This window comes from Rattus rattus, chromosome 14 (assembly GCF_011064425.1).
Source record: "Rattus rattus isolate New Zealand chromosome 14, Rrattus_CSIRO_v1, whole genome shotgun sequence".
Classification (NCBI taxonomy): Eukaryota; Metazoa; Chordata; class Mammalia; order Rodentia; family Muridae; genus Rattus; species Rattus rattus.
This window is the reverse complement of record NC_046167.1, coordinates 7,652,026-7,672,813: the sequence shown is the minus strand read 5'-3', so window position 1 is coordinate 7,672,813 and position 20,788 is coordinate 7,652,026. Positions and strand designations below refer to the sequence as shown.

Sequence of the window (20,788 nt, the reverse complement as noted above, 5' to 3'; positions counted from 1 at the left end):
AGATTACATTCAGGATTAAAGGTGAGCCAAGTGTTTCTTGCAGAAATTTTAGTTTCATTTGAACACTGATAAAAGTCATATATACATACATATATGAATGGTAAAGAAATTCTGTACTAAAGTGCAGAATTTACATTAAGATAAAACAAGAAACAGAAGTATTGAGATAACTGAGAAGGGCCTCTAACTCAGAGCCTACCTAGACTCCCATGAGAAATGAAATTTCATGTTCTTCCTGGATCAAAAGTATTTCAGTGGAAAAGTTGAGAAAGAATTCAGAGGAGGTTCGATTTTAAACAAGAAATGTGTTGATAGTTGGCTATGCTTTAGATCAGGGTCCCCGGGAGGCCAACTCTACGGGCATATTGCTGCTGAGAAAGTTCATTGGAGAAATCTCCCAGGAAACTCAGATAAGCCAGAGAAAGAGTACTGATTATCAGAAGAACTGATTGGAGTCCAGCAGAGCTGGGGGTTGACAGGTGACTTGTGACAATGCTGTGGTGAGCTCTTAAGATGCACTAGCCCTTCAAGATGTGGCATAGGTCTATGGCAAGGAGAGGGGCTCTGCAAAACTATACCTTTCCATCATTACAGGTCCAGTGATATTGCCAGAGCACATCGTCAACACCCTTTAATACTTTTACTACATTTATTTATTCTTTGTGTGTCTGTGCGTGCGCGCGTGCGCGCGCACGCACACACACACACACACACGGACATGTCTCAGTGAAAATAAAACACAACTTGATATAATTGTTTCAAACTCAAGCCATCAAGCTTGGAAGCAAGTACCCATATCTGCTGAGTCATCATCCCCAGAAATACCCCTTTTAAAGAATATAGCTTCTGAGAGTAGATAAGGCATATCTACTATGTGATATCTTTTATCACATCTATATCTTGTATACATTTAATAATTCATGATTTAAAATTGATTTATTTAAATTTTTACCATTTCATAATCATGTAACAATAAATATTCCCTGGACTGATTCAGTCCTGGACACAAACAAAGCATCACTATGCTTTGCTCTCTTTTGCAGGACCAGCCTTACCACAGCCATCACTGTGTGAAGAAGGCCAGTTTGCCTGCATCTACGCACTCCAGTGTGTCGCTGCCTCAGAGAAGTGTGATGGGAAAGAAGACTGTATGGACGGATCTGATGAAATGGATTGCTCTCTCAGACCCTCTCATCAACCATGCAGCAATACAGAATTCCAATGCTTCGGAAGTCAGTGTATCCCATCTCTCCTGCTATGTGACGGAGTGGCTGACTGCCACTTTAAGGATGATGAATCCAGCTGTGGTGAGTTCTTTGCACGAACTAAGTGTCCAGGAAGAATTTCAGTTTGAAAACCATAGTGTTTGACAGGCTAAGACGAGTTTTCCCATAGCCATATTATCTATATGCTATTATCATATCCCATAGCAATATGTTTGTATCTTATGTTGCTAAAACAAACCCTGTTGCTCTTGAGTTCCATGTCTAGAAAGGCTGAATCTGTGGTTACACTAACTTTTGTTATCTTTCTCTTATTTTTTTGTCCAGTTAACTCTAGGTCTTTCTCTATTTCTTATCTTTTAAACACAGTTGTGGAAATGTTTGAAGTAGTATATTCATAATTTATTTCTATCATAAATGTTAAGAAAATTGGCCCAAGTCAGAATAATTGGCCCAAGACAGATAATTATAATAAGCACACACACACACACACACACACACACACACACACACACACACATGGGTTTAGGACCAAAAAATTACACTAGTAGATATTCTTTTGACTTAGTTAAGGTTTTACTGCTGCAAACAGACACTATGACCAACGCAACTCTTATAAAGACAACTTAATTGGGGCTGGCTTACCGGTTCAGAGGTTCAGTCCATTATCATCAAGGCTGGAACATGGCAGCATCCAGGCAGGCATGGTGCAGACAGAGCTGAGATTTCTACATCTTCATCTGAAGACTGCTAGACAATGATGGCTTCCAGGCAGCTAGGATGAGGTTCTTTTTTTTTTTTTTTTTTTTTTTTTATTAACTTGAATATTTTTATATACATTTCGAGTGTTATTCCTTTTCCGGTTTCGGGCAAACATCCCCCCCTCCCCTTCCTTATGGGTGTTCCTCCCACCCTCCCCCATTGCCGCCCTCCCCGCAACAGTCTAGTTCACTGGGGCTTCAGTATTAGCAGGACCCAGGGCTTCCCCTTCCACTGGTGCTCTTACTAGGATATTCATTGCTACCTATGAGGTCAGAGTCCAGGGTCAGTCCATGTATAGTCTTTAGGTAGTGGCTTAATCCCTGGAAGCTCTGGTGGCTTGGCATTGTTGTACATATAGGGTCTCGAGCCCCTTCAAGCTCTTCCAGTTCTTTCTCTGATTCCTTCAACGGGGGTCCTATTCTCAGTTCAGAGGTTTGCTGCTGACATTCGCCTCTGTATTTGCTGTATTCTGGCTGTGTCTCTCAGGAGCGATCTACACTTCTGCACTTCTTTGCTTCATCCATCTTGTCTAATTGGGTGGCTGTATATATATGGGCCACATGTGGGGCAGGCTCTGAATGGATGTTCCTTCAGTCTCTGTTTTAATCTTTGCCTCTCTCTTCCCTGCCAAGGGTATTCTTGTTCCCCTTTTAAAGAAGGAGTGTAGCATTCACATTTTGATCATCTATCTTGAGTTTCATTTGTTCTAGGCATCTAGGGTAATTCAGGCATTTGGGCTAATAGCCACTTATCAGGTGAGGCAGGAGCCCTGCCTGAGACACCGCCGGAACCTGAAGGAAACAGACCGGATAAACAGTTCTCTGCACCCAAATCCCGTGGGAGGGAGAGCTAAACCTTCAGAGAGGCAGACACGCCTGCGAAACCGGAAGAGACTGCTCTCTACACACATTGCTGATTCCAGAGGAAAACACCGAGGCCATCTGGAACCCTGGTGCAGAGGCTCCCGGAAGAGGCAGCGAGATCTTCCCGGTTGCTGCCACACAGAGAGCCTGTGGGCAGCAACCCGAGCGAACTTGAGCCTCGGGACCACAGGTAAGACAAACTTTTCTGCTGCAAGTGACCTGCCTGGTGAACTCAAGACACAGGCCCACAGGAACAGCTGAAGACCTGTAGAGGGACAAACGAAAGCAGAACACTCTGTCCCCATAACTGGCTGAAAGAAAACAGTAAAACAGGTCTACAGCACTCCTGACACACAGGCTTATAGGACAGTCTAGCCACTGTCAGAATTAGCAGAACAAAGTAACACTAGAGATAATCTGATGGCGAGAGGCAAGCGCAGGAACACAAGCAACAGAAACCAAGACTACATGGCATCATCGGAGCCCAATTCTCCCACCAAAACAAACATGGAATATCCAAACACACCAGAAAAGCAAGATCTAGTTTCAAAATCAGATTTGATCATGATGCTGGAGGACTTCAAGAAAGACGTGAAGAACTCCCTTAGAGAACAAAGAAGCCTACAGAGAGGAATAAAAAATCCCTGAAAGAATTCCAGGAAAACACAATCAAACAGTTGAAGGAATTAAAAATGGAAATAGAAGCAATCAAGAAAGAACACATGGAAATAACCCTGGATATAGAAACCAAAAAGAAGAGACAAGGAGCTGTAGATACAAGCTTCACCAACAGAATACAAGAGATGGAAGAGAGAATCTCAGGAGCAGAAGATTCCATAGAAATCATTGACTCAACTGTCAAAGATAATGTAAAGCGGAAAAAGCTACTGGTCCAAAACATACAGGAAATCCAGGACTCAATGAGAAGATCAAACCTAAGGATAATAGGTATAGAAGAGAGTGAAGACTCCCAGCTCAAAGGACCAGTAAATATCTTCAACAAAATCATAGAAGAAAACTTCCCTAACATAAAAAAGAGATACCCATAGGCATACAAAAGCCTACAGAACTCCAAATAGATTGGACCAGAAAAGAAACACCTCCGTCACATAATAGTCAAAACACCAAACGCACAAAATAAAAGAAAAGAATATTAAAAGCAGTAAGGAAAAAGGTCAAGTAACATATAAAGGCAGACCTATCAGAATCACACCAGACTTTTTGCCAGACACTATGAAGGCCAGAAGATCCTGGACTGATGTCATACAGACCCTAAGAGAACACAAATGCCAGCCCAGGCTACTGTATCCTGCAAACTCTCAATTAACATAGATGGAGAAACCAAGATATTCCATGACAAAACCAAATTTACACAATATCTTTCTACAAATCCAGCACTACAAAGGATAATAAATGGTAAAGCCCAACATAAGGAGGCAAGCTATACCAAGAAGAGGCAAGAAACTAATCGTCGTTTGGCAACAAAACAAAGAGAAGAAAAGCACACAAACATAACCTCACATCCAAATATGAATATAACAGGAAGCAATAATCACTATTCCTTAATATCTCTCAACATCAATGGCCTCAACTCCCAATGAAAAAAACATAGATTAACAAACTGGATATAACGAGGACCCTGCATTCTGCTGCCTACAGGAAACACACCTCAGAGACAAAGACAGACACTACCTCAGAGTGAAAGGCTGAAAAAAACTTTCCAGCAAATGGTCGGAAGAAGCAAGCTGGAGTAGCCATTCTAATATCAAATAAAATCAATTTTCAACTAAAAGTCATCAAAAAAGATAAGGAAGGACACTTTATATTTATCAAAGGAAAAATCACCAAGATGAACTCTCAACCTAAATATCTATGCCCCAAATACAAGGCACCTACATACGTAAAAAAGAAACCTTACTAAAGCTCAAACACACATTACCTCACACAATAATAGTAGGAGATTTCAACACCCTACTCTCATCAATGGACAGATCATGGAAACAGAAATTAAACAGAGACGTAGACAGACAAGAGAAGTCATGAGCCAATGGACTTAACGGATATTTATAGAACTTTCTACCCTAAAGCAAAAGGAAATACCTTCTTCTCAGCTCCTCATGGTACTTTCTCCAAAATTGACCATATAATTGGTCAAAAAACGGGCCTCAACAGGTACAGAAAGATAGAAATAATCCCATGCATGCTATCGGACCACCACGGCCTAAAGCTGGTCTTCAATAACAATAAGGGAAGAATGCCCACATATACGTGGAAATTGAACAATGCTCTACTCAATGATAACCTGGTCAAGGAAGAAATAAAGAAAGAAATTAAAAACTTTTTAGAATTTAATGAAAATGAAGGTACAACATACCCAAACTTATGGGACACGATGAAAGCTGTGCTAAGAGGAAAACTCATAGCGCTGAGTGCCTGCAGAAAGAAACAGGAAAGAGCATATGTCAGCAGCTTGACAGCACACCTAAAAGCTCTAGAACAAAAAGAAGCAAATACACCCAGGAGGAGTAGAAGGCAGGAAATAATCAAACTCAGAGCTGAAATCAACCAAGTAGAAACAAAAAGGACCATAGAAAGAATCAACAGAACCAAAAGTTGGTTCTTTGAGAAAATCAACAAGATAGATAAACCCTTAGCCAGACTAACGAGAGACACAGAGAGTGTGTCCAAATTAACAAAATCAGAAATGAAAGGGAGACATAACTACAGATTCAGAGGAAATTCAAAAATCATCAGATCTTACTATAAAAGCCTATATTCAACAAAACTTGAAAATCTGCAGGAAATGGACAATTTCCTAGACAGATACCAGGTACCGAAGTTAAATCAGGAACAGATAAACCAGTTAAACAACCCCATAACTCCTAAGGAAATAGAAGCAGTCATTAAAGGTCTCCCAACCAAAAAGAGCCCAGGTCCAGCAGGTTTAGTGCAGAATTCTATCAGACCTTCATAGAAGACCTCATACCAATATTATCCAAACTATTCCACAAAATTGAAACAGATGGAGCACTACCAATTCCTTCTATGAAGCCACAATTACTCTTATACCTAGGATGAGGTTCTTATAGCCTACGCTCACAGTGATACACCAACTCCAACAAGACTAAGCCTCCTAATACTACCACTTCCTGGGCCAAGTATATAGAAATCACCACCCCCTTCGTTAAGAGTTCATGGTTTTTCTTATGAGCTCTCACATGCCTCCTACTGGTAGTTGTCTGTCCCTGTATTCCCTCCTTCACACCCATCATCCCTGACCCTCCCCCACTTTGCCCTCCAGCTTTAGCATCCTCTGTCTCTATATAGCTGTATATTCTATTTCCCTTCCTTGGGAGATTGTCCTCCTCTTAGCCCCTCACTCTTTACTTGCCTCATTATTTCCTCCTTGCAAAGGAAATACTCATTTTCTGTAGTAGAGTCTCACTTTGTAGGTTAACTATGCTTAAGTGTATGTGCCAAGATCAGCTAAAATCAAATGAACTCAATGATACTTGCAGACTTTTTGTCTCATAATGCTTTTTTGGGCTTTATTTTTTATCTTGCTGTTCTTTTCTAGTATATCATGGCTTCCTATATTGTGTTTCCATGCTTTTTTGTTTTTTGTGTGTAGGTATGTAGGGATGTATGCGACTGTGTGTCCTTCTCGTGAATTCTTTGTGTTATTGTGCTGTTTTATTTTTAAATTCTGATTTGTTTGCCTGTTTGTTTTCTAACATAAGAGATAAAGAAGTCACAGAGACATCTGGATAAGGAGGTGAAAGGTCCAGGAAGAGTTGGGAAGACCAGAATCACGATCAGAATATATTGTATGAAAAAATATTTTCAATAAACAGGAGCTCATGCTGTGTTTAATATTAATGATTATCTAATCCCAGTAGAATTCAAAAGTCACTAACATCCTACTTATTTATTTGCTTAGTTCTTCATTTGCTTTCTACATTATATTTTTTGAAGTCCATAAAACATAACAGCAAGAACAGTTTTCATATTAAGAACTGTCATTTAGAGATAGAACTATATGAAAGAACGAAGGAATGAAGGATGCAGGGCTTAGTGATCAGCTAGGCATCCAGAAATATGATTATTGGGAAAGGGGAGAAATAAATGAAATGGTGGAACACAGCCTCTGTGAATTAAAGTCTTAAGACTCACGTCGGTGAAGTTGTTTCTCTGCCTTAAACCTGATGATTGTTCTGCTGTCTTTCTTTCCTTGGTTTTCCTCTCTGTGATAAAACAAAAAAAACAAACAAAAACAAAACATGCCAGGTCTTGGTCTTGTAATATATTATTATTGGTGAAGTAAGCAGAGGGAGATGATTCCGGATAAACCTTGCCAGCTTACTTCTTGCTGTTCCCATCAGAGATCTAATGTAATTTGGCTGACAGAAATAATATTATGTTCAATCTGGTTGTCTGATGTTTGGCTTTAAGGTAGAATGCTATTTAAAGAAGCTTAGAAGAGTATAATATCCTCATGATTTCAGATGTTCATTAGAAACATAGCTTCAGAGTAGTTGGTTACTGGAAATTCTCTTCCTGAAGGGAGTCCACATGAGGACCAGATAAGGAATAAAATGCTACAATAAGCAGCACAGAATAGAAGTGTTTAAGGAGCACAGTTTGCCAAATATTTCAAGACATTTTGTAAAATTACAATGTTGTTGTGTAAAATGTAATTATTTCATTTCTTCACAGACCAATAAGCACCCTTGTTGACCCTATATCTTGTACTGGGCATCATGCTGGGCGCTTTTATGGTAACTTGTCACAAGCTAAAGTCATCTGGTGGAGGGAACTTTAGGGAAATTGCCTCCATAAGAGCCAACTGCAGGGCATTTCTTTTTTTCTTTTCTTTATTAATTTATTTATCCACTTTATATTCTGATCACAGTCCCCCCTTCCTCTCAGTCTCACCCTCACATGACACCCTCTTCACCCTTCTGCTTCTCCTCTGAGAAGGGAAGTCCCCACATGGGTACCAACCTGCTATAGCACATGTAGTATGCCCATACTTTCCATGTGAGGTCAGACAAGACAGCCTCGCTAGGTGAAAGGGATCCATAGGGAGGCAAAAGTGTCAGAGACAGTCTCCAATCCAATTGTTAGGGGACACAGGAGACCAAACTGCACATGTGTTACATATATGTAGGGTTCCTAGGTCCAGGAAGTGCATACCCTTTGCTTGATGATTTAGTCTCTGTGAATCTCCATGGACCCTGGTGAGTGCATTTTCATAGCTAATGTTAGGAGGGGAGCCTCCATCCTATTGCCCTGAGTTCTATAAGAAAGCAGGCTAAAAATTCATGATGAGCGAGTCAGGAAGCAGCACTCCTCTGTGGCCTCTGCATCAGCTCCTGCCTTTAGTTTCCTTCTCCATTTGAGTTCCTGTCCTGACTTCCTTCAATAATGAACAAAAATATGGAAATGTAAACCAAATAAACCCCTTCTTCCCTAGCTTGCAATTTTGGCCATGATGTTCTATCCTAGCAATAGAAGCCCTAACTAAGATGTCATATGGTACTTTTTGTGTGTTGTTTTTAAAATTTCTGGTGCACACACATAAATCTGAGGTTCCTCTTCATATTTCGTCTCTTGGACCCCAATGGACTACTTTGAAGACTTCTGTTTTCTATAATGGAGACTACTATGGAAATAATTGTAAAACTTATGTGATAAAAATTATGAATGATTTAGAATACTACTAGGTAAAATAAAAAAATATTTCAGAATGACTGACATTCTCTATTTAGGTTTAGTGCCATAGTGACAGCTGTGAAAATAGGGAAAACAGGAAGTCCTTTGGGAAGATCATGACCATGGCGTCATTTTTGGATGTGTTGTTCATGGAAATGAATGTTCGAAGTGTGTTTGAAAATGTATTCACAGAGATCAAAAGAAAAACACAGGACATAGAAGCATTCCTGCCATCAGCATATAATAAGTAATGCTGAAGGTATGGATGAGATAAAATAATAATTTTTTTAAAAAGCTAGACAAAATCTAAAGGAACACCTGAACTATAAATCAATCAATCAACCAATCAATCAATAATCAATAAAATAATCATTGTTCACCTAAAAGCAGAAGGGGTATTATGAATAGTCATGAAGGGGACAAACAACAAAGAATGTGGCAAGAGTAGGAAGGGAGAGGGAAGCAGTTGATAAGTACACATAAAATATTATATTGAAGACCTAAAGAGATTGCTCAGCAGTTCTCTGAGGAATGCAGTTTCCATACCATGTAATACACTTGCATGAGTTTGGTTCCTGGCACCCACATGGGGCAGCTCACAATGGCCTAGAGCCCCAGGTGCCCTCTATGGCCACCATGGACATCTGTATTCACAAGTGCATAAAGCCTTCCATAGGCACAAATGAATATGATGATTTCCTAAAGTATTTTAAATACTCATTACTATATATGCTAGCTTAACATTGATTTAACAAAGGAAGCATTGAAAGATACTGGGAAGACATGATTGTAGAGGCAGAAAATCTTCCCTTTCTTGTCCTCCAAGACCCATCTGGGCCTATGAATTAAACTGTAAAATGGGTTGGCAGGAATAAAAAGTTTTGTATGACTCAGATATGCCATACAAAGTAAAAAGTCAGAAGAAGCAGTCTAGTCAAGGGTTTATAAACAGGAGTGGACACATAGTAAACTATAAAGGTGGCAGTTGTGGGAGGCTTTACATAACTATGCTGTAATTATGTTCAATTTATATCGAGCCTTTTATTGGACTAGAAAGGGGGAAATGTTGTTTTGTCTTTTACTGTTTATTGTTATACTAAGTGTGGGTCCCCAAGATGTGGAATCTACACATAGCCCCTGTGACCCTGCTCTCAAGTTAACTCTGATTGGTAAATAAAGATCCCAACAGCCAATAACCAGAAGAAGAGACATAGATGGGGTTGAGGTTTGTGGACTTGGGGGTTGTGGGTGGGGGAAGAGGACAAGATGGAGAAGGTGCAAGAGGAAGAAGGAGAAACAGTCATGGGTTAGAAGTCAAGAGAGCATGGCCATGAGAGCTGCCCAATGGAGCTAAGAGCAGCCCAGATTAAACATAGTAATAACTTGTAGTTGTTGACAGAAAAGTAGATTGTAACAGCATGGAGGGTAGGCAGCTGTCCAGCTCTTGTGTTGTTTCAGGCTTATTGTAAAATAAAGGCTCTCTCTCTCTCTCTCTCTCTCTCTCTCTCTCTCTCTCTCTCTCTCTCTCTCTCTCTCTCTCTCTCTTTTGTGTGTGTGTGTTTCATCCAGGAACATAAATGATTTAAGGTGGGGTAGAAATCCTGGGTAGGATTAAATAATTACTAAAACACCAGAGATATCCTAACAGCATCTCTACAGCATTATTTTGCTCTCAGCTTCTTGCCCTAGAAAATGGTGGTGTAGCCTTTTTCTCCTTTTATGGGGAGTGACTTGCACAGGACACTTTTACCTAATGCTATTAAGAGGCCAAAGTGATCTCCCAACTGCTGTTCTCCAAGGATCTTTTCTAAAACAGTAAATGTGCAAGAGAGGTATATTTTAACCCTTTCATGGTCAGAGACAAAGGAGAAAACAAAACAGAACTATGATATTAAATAGGCTCTGTGGTGATCCAGGAGAAAGCCAGAGAGAGTAGGCCAAACAACAGATGAATTCAATAGTTCTGTAAAGGGGTCTACTCGCTAGTACTTGACTCCAGATTGATTGACTTCTGTGAATCATGTGCACTAGAAAACAGGTCCTTGGCACTAAAACTGATCCTGGTCTTCTCGCTTCGCTTCTTATGGCTATGACTTCCTGTAAGCCAGTGAGCTTTGGTTTAAAATGGCTCTAATAGGGGCAGCTGAAGAGGAAGCCTTGGTTTCAGGCTGCTGTCCCAATGTAAAACCCATTTATTCTGCTTGCTTCTGGGACATAGAAGCTGGCAGGTTTGGGTCTTTGGTCCGATTTCTATATTCTGGGCCCATATTAATGCAAATCCTTGCTGGTGTTCATGCTGATCTTTCTTGTGAGTCCTTTTATTGGTTGCTCTTCTCTTTGGTATTGTTACATGTCTGGAATGTATGTGAGAATCTGTCAAACCATGACCTAATACACCATTTTGCTAGAAAGATTGTGTCGTATTCCAAACCATGAATTAGGAGTCATAGCAATCTATACTTCCCTACTTGCCCTGCTTTGCTGAGTTTTAGAGTTCCTAAAAAGATACATCAAAGTCAGGACTGGTCAGTCAGCACTTCTCAAAATGTAACTTATTTCTATAAAAACCATTTCCTTTGTATCTGATTTAATTAATACAACCATACACATTATCTTTTGAAACACCTTAGTTAAATTCTTTTAAAAAAGTAATAGAGAAAGACATTCATTGCACAAGAACAAAGACAATTAACTCAGTCTGTTAAAAGCGAATTGATAGGTTGTATGTGTGTGTGTGTGTGTGTGAGAGAGAGAGAGAGAGAGAGAGAGAGAGAGAGAGAGAGAGAGAGAGAGGAAGAGAGAGAGAAAGAGTGAGAGAGAGATCTGGAAAACAGATCACTAAATATGGATCTTACACAGATTTTTGTCAACTATGCTATACTATATTCCCTACTGGAAGTACAATCAATAAAGAAAAATTATTTGAGATGATTCATCTAATTTAGTTTTGAGAGTTTTTTAATCAAATTTTAATGTGAACTTGGACATGATAAATGGTGTTTTCAGCATATGTATGTCCATAGCCCAAGCACACTGGCTCTGAAAAATCGCGTCAGTACTTTATATTGAGAAACCCTTTCTAAGGTGCTGAAATATCAGTTCACACCAATATCTATTATTGAATTTCCAGTAAATGTAAGATACTCTACTTAGCACGTACAGTAAGGAGCAGAGAGAAAAATTTATTATAAATGAGAAGGCAGAGCTGAAATGGAAAGAAAATAATAACACTGTAGCTCAAAAGAATAAAAACGGAATATATGACAAGCCTTAGTCAACAAAGCATTAGTATCAGTAACATACACAAAAGCAGAATTGGACATACAGTGCTTTCTAGAACATAATCCAGTCTCAAAGACAGAAAAGCAACTTAAGAGGAAGAGACAAGAAGATGATGAATTCTTGGCTACACTGATCTGTTTAGATAGATTTTCTCAAAAATATAATTCTTTCTGTGTAAATATGTCTAAACGAGTGAAATCTTAAAACGTGTTTTAAATTATGGTACTTACGAAAGGATCATTTAGCTGAGTGGGTATAAAATGTAAAGATCAAAAATCATTAAGTTAAGTGATAGTTCAGATGAGATAAAAATGAGAAAGTCTTGAATCCTATGCTGAGATGGATAGCTGAATATCTGGTGGAAAGAAGGAGTGATTTTTTTCCAAAGGGTTAAATCATTATATCATATACAATAGTAAATAAATTATACTCCAAGCCAAACAAAATAGAAAACAGAAATTTTCTACTTTCAGAAAGAGGCAGATATGATTGTGTATGAATGTATCTGTATATTTATTTAATGTATGAATATGTGCACACAGTATTTTTAAGTACAGTTTTTAGTTTCTGTGGCTTTTATATGCTCTCACATTATAGTTAAAGAATATTCATAAACATCCTTTAGAAGTAGGCAAAAATAGTGAGCGTAGCTAGTGTAGTATTAATTGGCATTCATAAAGTGAAGAATACTGTACCGAATATAGAAAATGACATTACATTGATTTTCTATAACAATAAATGCTCATGCAATGAAGGAAACACTCCAAAATCAGTCCAAATATAACCAGGAAGTTTACAGAAAATTTCGGTTTCTAAATGTCTCATGAGCAGTATTTATCTTCTGCCATATTCTTTTTCAAGCATCATGCTTTAATGTATGTGGCCATACTTATGCCAATCTATCATCTTAGAGCTTGATATGCCTACTACCGCAACCCTAAGTAACATAAATTATCTCATACATGCAACTAACTCACTGGCTAGATATTGCTTTAGAAAATAAGCAGTATATGAATGGTTCATCAGAATGATTTTTCTGAAAGAACAAAATTTTAATTGGCTATAATTGCATAAACACAAAAAGAACTAGGGACCTGGGTCAGTAGAGGAATGTATGCGTAATTTATGGGACTTGCTGGGTTCGAATGAGTGTGCTAGTGGGAAGAAAGGAGAAGACGGAGAGAGGCAGAGTAGAGCAATTCAGTGTCTCTCTTTTAAACAGCATTTTATTACCTCTTTGAGAACTTCTTATAGTGTATTTTGAACATGTTCACTGTCTTCCCCAACTCCCTCTCTAACTTTCCTCTCCTCCTTACCTACACAACTTTGAGTTACTGCCCCCACCCAAGAAAGTATATTTTTATTTTTCAAATAGTCTTAGGGGTGGTGTTTGTCCTGGAGTGTGGTTGACTCACTAGGTGATATATCACCAAAGAAAATAGATTCTCCCTCCCTTAGAATCCATCATGTGCCAGTATTGATGGCATTTAATGCTCATTCCCAGGGTCTGTACTGGGAATTTGTGTAGCTTGAGCTTGCATTGGTCTTGTGCAAGTGTTCGATTTGCTGTGACCTCATAGGTACAACCCTCCTGTTGTGTCTAAGACCTAAGTATTTTTAATAGCAAAGTTAAAAAAAAGTTAGACATGGGCTATTAGGGTGAAAACTATAAATAATGCATTGTATATGCAAATCTAGCACAGAGCAGTACAGACTTGTATTTTGTCCTGGAGTTAAATCTAACCATGATTTTTATTGAAATATCTCAACAGTTTATTGTTTTGTGTAACTTTGAAATAAGTTAATGATCCAAGAATAATAATTTATTGTGTGTGCATTGTGTAGACGACCATATTCATTTTATACATTATTTCCAGACCTCTATAAGGTGAATTTAGTTACCAGTATTTTAAGGTAGAATAAACCAATCATGACTATTATAAGAAGAGCTAGCTGATTCAGATGACTAATCTGCAGGCTACCACTGACAAGTAAAAATACTGATATTATAGCTGACCTGACTTATAGGCAGTAATGAAATATATTGATAAAGGATGATCTTTGGAAAGATTCATTTTACACCACCAAAAGTACCACTCTCATGAGACCCATCAGTGACTAGTAAGAAATATGTCAACTTGCTGTGTTCCAGTCTTCCTCTTACATCTCTGTCTAGCATGGGTGGGTCATATATACATATATAACAAACTTTTTAAAGTTGTATCCCAAGGTATGGCTGAATTCGGCACACTGGGAAGGAAACATGAATCTAACAGGATTGATCATCTCTCCTTATCCAAATGCTCCATTGTTTTTAGTGGGTTTTTTTTATTATTGTTTCTTTTTTTCAGTTATTACATAGTACCCATTAAAATGGTAATTTTAAAAGGTCTATAGTTTTTCTCTACTCCCAGCTGGCTCCCAAATAAATGACACTGAGACGACTAGATTTATCCAATCAAATGTATTGCACAATACCTGGGCACTCATTGATCTACTGTAATCCTCTAATCTGGCTATCTTCCAGCCCAAACACACTAAGTACTTACATTTTATTGTGGGTCTGGCTTGCTGTGTGTGGCTTCAGACGTGTTTTCTCATGATGTTTCTTCTTGCCATCCTCATTGCTGAATTCTCCTTATTCTTTTCTCTCTCTCTATCCCCTGGCTGGTGGAAGTCTCACTCTATTCTCTCTTCTGCCTAGGCATTGGCTGACCAGCTTCTGTTGGCATGGCAGAGACAAAAATAGCAAGCATTATTTACACAAACTTGAAACAGGAAGTATTCAGAATAAGCATTAGAGAGACACGTCTGGATTGCTACACGATATGAGGGCAGAGAAACCAGCATTTGAAAAACAGAAGGATAATATTTACACAGCCCAAAAAATAGTGTCCCTGTAGTCTATACCTATTTATGGACTATAGCACGACATTTCAACACAGCTACACAGCATGCAATGATCAAGTTGGATATCTGGCAAGTCTGTCACTTGGGTTACAAAGCACTTATTAGTACTGAGAACATTCACACTCTGCTCGTTGTTCTGAAATAATCATGCCACCGGTTGTCATCCTTAGTTATCCTGCCATGCTATCGAGGACTAGTCATTCTTCCTATTCCTCAGCTCACCAACACGTTCTCAGCATCCTCTCCCTCCCTCACCGTCTTCTCCCCCAACCCTTACACATAATGCATTCTTTAACTCCAATTTCAGGTAACTGTTCTGTAAACTCACACCCCTTGGCCAGCCCCACTGACAGTAACTTTCATAGCTTTTTATGCATGTCGTTTATCTGAGAGACAGCTCTGTGTCACTATCTTGTCACAGCGTGGTGTATCAGTAGACCACCTATTTTGAAGGGAGGTAAGTAATATTGATTGAGGGACCAAATGCTGATATCAGGAAAGCTTCAAGAAATATAGATTGTTCTCAGATGTGTGCCAACAGGAGAATCTTTTTACTTTAGTTTTATCATTCTGTATAATTAAAGTAAGGTCAAGAGAGACACCATGGCACACTCCCACAATCCTAGCACTCAAGGATCTGATCCTGAAAGACCAAAAGTTATAGCTTAGCCTAGGCTCCAAAGCAAGACAAAGATAAACCGTGCTTGTTTTCCCATTAGTTTTTTAAGGAAAAACATGATTCTCCAAAAATACATACTACTTCAGTTAACAAAAAAGTTAATTTTCACTGACATGGTAGTACTCTATATGAATTATTTTAAAATATTGGTCTCATCATTAATTCATGGGAACAGTCTGATAGCTAGCTCGATTTTGCTATAGAAAAAAGCCTTCAAATATCAATTACTATTGATATTCCCACCTAAAATTGCAAACACCTTAGAGTCCTCATTCTTACACTATTTCAACTTCTGCAAAGCACTCAGACTAAATAGCCCAGTCCGTCTGTTTTGCATTCCACCTCAATGCCAGCTCTTATGGAAGAAGTTTTTTACTGATCTCCTTGTACCTTTTTGCTTGTTTCTCAAGATGATTGTCTTTTATGGTCCTGCTTTCTGACCCTCAGAAAGTGTTGTATGACAGGTAGGAATCTCTGCTTTTTACTTCAGAGCATCCTAATAAGGTTCAACAAACATTCTTTCCATGATGATCGAGGGTTCTGTGAGCAAAGTACATTTAACTTATCCATGTGCTCGAAAGTTGGGCCAAACTCACTTTAGAAACCCCAACAAGGAAGTTCTCTGCTTCCATCAGAACGAAACCAATGACAAATACAGGGCGGATGCTCCCTTGAATCAATCTGAGCACTGAGTACAGGGCCTCCCCAATGCAGGAAGGACAGAAGAAGGAGCTGGAGGGGTTTGCAACCCTATAGAAAGAACAGCAATATCAACGAATCAGACACCCCCCACCCCCAGAGCTCCCAGGCACTAAAATATCAACCAAAGAGTACACATGGGACCACCCATGGCTCCAGCCACATGTGTAGCAGAGGATGGCCTGGTCAGGCATCAATGGGAGGAGAAGCCCTTGGTCCTGTGAAAGCTCGATGCACCATTGTAGGGGGATGCCAGGGTGGGAAGGAGGGAGCGAGTAAGTGGGTGGGTGGGTGGTGAGCATCCTCATAGAAGCAGGGGAAGGGAGATGGGATAGGGCGTTTCCAGAGAAGAAACCATGACAAGTGATAACATTTGAAATATCAATAGAGAAAATAGCCAATAAAAGAAAAGAAAAAAAAATGAAACCAATGCACTAGAGGCCCATGGGTGCTACATACTAAGTTTCAGTAAACATTTATGGTCTAATAAACACACAGTGACCACTCATAGTTTTAAAACCTTTGAGAAAGATTTCAGTATTTGTCATCTTGAAAAGTCCAGAAGAAGACGCGTTATCCCTCATCCTGACCCTCTCTTTCTCCTTCCCTTTCTCCTCTCCCTCCCTCCTTCCTTCTCATGAGGATATTAATAACATTTGATAAGTGTCTTAACGTGATGTCTACACTTAACTCTAATTCATTTCTTTAAATCTCTATGTAGAAATAGAGTCCAATTAAGAATTAAGTTCTCACCATCAGTTGTGAGCTCACAAAAAACTGAGTCCCTGCAAATCAGTATTTGATAAATGATTCCATCAATATTTTCTTCTTGAAGGTCCTTGTTAATTTAAATTGTCTTTAAAGATCTGTTTTCTCATTACATTGGGTGTTATTTACTTTGTCGCACAACAGCTGTGGTTACCTGTACGTTATCAGAGCAAGATCAAGCCAATCAAAACTGTGGCATAGATACCGGGGATGATCTCTCTGCCCCTCCCATAACTGAGAAGCTACTGTTAGGAGAAAGTTGCTGAAAGAGAGAGAATCACTCTGAGGATGTGGGCACTGAGAAGAATTCTCACACTCTTGTGGAAACCAGACTTCCATGCGGTCAACACTAGCTAGTCTTTAAAATGACAGGAAGTTGGGAAGGACGTGTGTCAAATGGAATATGGGGATAGTTGGACAGGACATGTGGGAGAATATAATTATATTTCACTCTAGGCATATATGAAAATTTCAAGAAAAATATCTTTAAATTATTTTATTTTATTCGTATGGGTGTACCCATAACCTTTTTTCGTATGTACTTTGCCTCCAAGTATGTGTGTGTGCTACCTTTGTGCCTGGTACCTACAGAACCCAGAAAAGGGCATCAAATTCCATAGACTTGGAGTTAAAAGTAGTTCTGAACTGTCCCAAACTTGCTAGGAATAAAATCTAGGTCGTCTGGAAGAGAAGCTAGTGCTCTTAACTGCTGAACATGGAATAAAAGAAATCCAGAGAATTCTTCAAAACTATGTATCTGTTTATAAAAAGAGTATGGCGACTGTCATTTCCTTATGAGACACTCATTCAAAAACAAATTTACTCGATATCATTGCTCATCTTCTTCATCATTTTTTTCAGCCAATCGGAGCTGCCCCAGTGGAGCCTTGGTATGCAACTCTTCCGGCCGCTGTATCCCAGCTCACCAGCGCTGTGACGGTACCGTCCACTGCGACGACTTCCAAGTCGATGAGTCCAGCTGCTCAGGTATGCCTTTTCCTTTCAACATTGCCTTGCAATACAAACTATTAACTAGATCTGAGGCGATAAAATATTAAAGGTGGATTTCCTAAATTATAGGCATGGGTTTATAGTGAGGGTTTGGAGTCAGAAAGAATGTTGATATCCTACATTATTTAGAGGTTTATAAATGAGTAATGAATTCTTTATTATTCTATAAAATGTTCACCAAATAATGAAAGCTAGGAAGCAGGCAGAGGGTCCAGTTAATAAAGTGCTATTCGTGCAGTCATAAGGACCTGAGTTCAGATCCTGAGCGTCCAGGTAAGAAAACTAGGCATGGTAGCTAGATGTAATTCTGATATTGGGATGACAGAAACAGAGTGAATATTGGGATTTTGAATCAGTGAACTGTGGATTCCATGAGATCCTATCTGAAAAATATTAGGTTGGAGAGAGACAAAGGAAAACAGCCAACATTAATATTTGGTCTCTACACATATAGGTACACACCCCCATACACACACACACACACACACACACACACACACATGACATATGATGCAAACACCATTCATACTGCATAACACAAAGAAAAACAACATAAGATTTTAATTTGATATAATTTGTGGTCCTTAATATCTAATAACCTATAAATATTGATTGTATTCTGGGAAAGACTACAATATAATGTTACTGTCTTTATGAAGTTTCCTCCTTTTTCCTACTTTTTGATGAGAATATTATATGATTTAATGTTGTAATTTTCCATAAAGACACCAAAGCTTAGGTTGCTTTTGAAATATTCTTTATTTTTTGACCTTGGAGAATTCATAAAGCATAAGAACTGATAATGTACATCAGTTGTCCTATGTATAACAACCGCTCTAAAAATCCTATGATATATTAGATAAAATCCCATGGCATAGCCCATTGCTGTCTTCTCTCCGGAGTAATTGAATTTTTATTTCATACAGGGGGTTCATAAAATATTAGAGAGTTAGAGGCAATAGAATTCTGTCAAAACTAAAAGATGATATAAATCAGCAATAGGAGATATATCTGATCATATATCTTATTAAGTTGGAAATATTTTATGTCATGTGTAGTAAAAATATATTTTATATATTTAAAGATATACTTGGAATTATGAAATGTGTGACTCAAGCATGATTCAATTGTAGTTCACAGAAGGCTCATTTATTAAATTCATATTTTATGAGTATATTAGGATATGAATAAGTAATCAATCTAATTTCACAAAATATACAGAGATATTCTACAAAAGCGTTATTGTTTCCCATTATGTCATTACTAAGTGACTTAGACCTCAGTTAAGTGACCCCAAAGGAAGACCTGTAACTCTATTGAAAGAAAGTAAGGGAGACTCTGGAAATAGAGACGAATGAATATTCAGGTCTCATCCCTCAGGAGCTGGGGAAGGAAGATATAGAGTTAGAGTCCTGCCTAAGCTGTATACAATGAAACTGGCAATAAATGGAAAAAGAAACCGACAAAGTGGTAGCAATTCACCTCTGTTCTTTGAAACTTGGCACTTTGCTTACGTCTATGTGAAGGTGAGATTTTCTTGAGGACATCCAATTATGAGCACCAATCATACTATGCTATGATTTACTGCTTGCTCTGACATGATGTACCATTAATAATAAGGTCAAAGAAACACAAGATTTGCCATACATATACTGAGTAATAAACACTCTGTCTATTCCAGTCAAGTACCCATCACTCACAATCTGCTTACAAAGTTCAGGTCACACTGACCTAGCTTTTGGGATGGAGTGATACAAAGAGCTAGTGAAGCCATTGTCATACAAAAAATCCATAATATTTCTTCTCTATTTATATTTTATATACTTTGGGATCTTCTATCAAATATGATAAAGTTAATACTTGTGCTTGTAAGAATGCCTTCAAGACAGATAATGATACATATCTGACAATGTACACCATATATTTCTATTTTCCAAACCTCAGCTTCTTTTATGGTCAGCCTTGCATAGATTTTTGAGGAGCGCTATCATTGCAGTGGCCTCACAGCAGATGGTGAGCATCTGGCCTTGCACACCTCAGATTTTAAGTTGGTCATTAGGAACAACAAATCCAGACACAGTGCAACTATTTCAATGAATTTTGTCAGTCCCTCGAGTTGAATTAGAAGGTCATAGTAATTTCAAGTTGTGATTGCTTATGTGACAGAAAAAAAATGTCATCAAGAATTCCTGGAACTGAAATTAAACTGAAAGTGATTCTTCTAGTCATGTGCATTGGTAGCAGTTTGTAAAGTTTGTGCTAAAGTAAGGCAATAATTATTGTGGTATTTTGTTACAAAGAGAATTAGAAAATGACATCAAAATACAAAATTGTAGGATGAGACATTGAAGGTCTAATGTGTGATGATGACATAGCTTTATAAAGTCTCAAATTTTTTTCATCTTTATTAACTTGAGTATTTCTTATTTACATTTCAATTGTTATTCCTCTTCTTGGTTTCCAGGCCAACATCCCCCTAGACCCCTCCCCCTCCCCTTCTCTGTGGGTGTTCCCCTCCCCATCCTCCCCCCATTACCACCCTCCCCACGACAATCACATTCACTGGGGGTTCAGTCTTGGCAGGACCAAGGGCTTCCCCTCCCACTGGTGCTCTTACTAGGCTATTCATTGCTATCTATGCAGTTGGAGCCCAGGGTCAGTCCATGTATAGTCTTTGGGTAGTGGCTTAGTCCCTGGAAACTCTGGTTGCTTGGCATTGTTGTTCATATGGGGTCTCGAGCCCCTTCAAGCTCTTTCAGTCCTTTCTAAGATTCCTTCAACGGGGGTCCCATTCTCAGTTCAGTGGTTTGCTGCTGGCATTCACCTATGTATTTGCTGTATTCTGGCTGTGTCTCTCAGGAGAGATCTACATCCGG

General features: G+C 38.8%; 1 protein-coding gene across 1 annotated transcript in view; it reads left to right on the top strand.

Moving 5' to 3' along the window:
- Malrd1 (MAM and LDL receptor class A domain containing 1) overlaps nt 1–20,788 on the top strand; it is a 684,120-nt gene that overhangs the window by 572,727 nt on the left and 90,605 nt on the right. The window contains exons 33-34 of the mRNA XM_032884682.1: nt 1,044–1,307; nt 17,763–17,888. Coding sequence (XP_032740573.1) covers nt 1,044–1,307; nt 17,763–17,888 — 390 coding nt within the window. The remainder of the gene's footprint in view (nt 1–1,043; nt 1,308–17,762; nt 17,889–20,788) is intronic.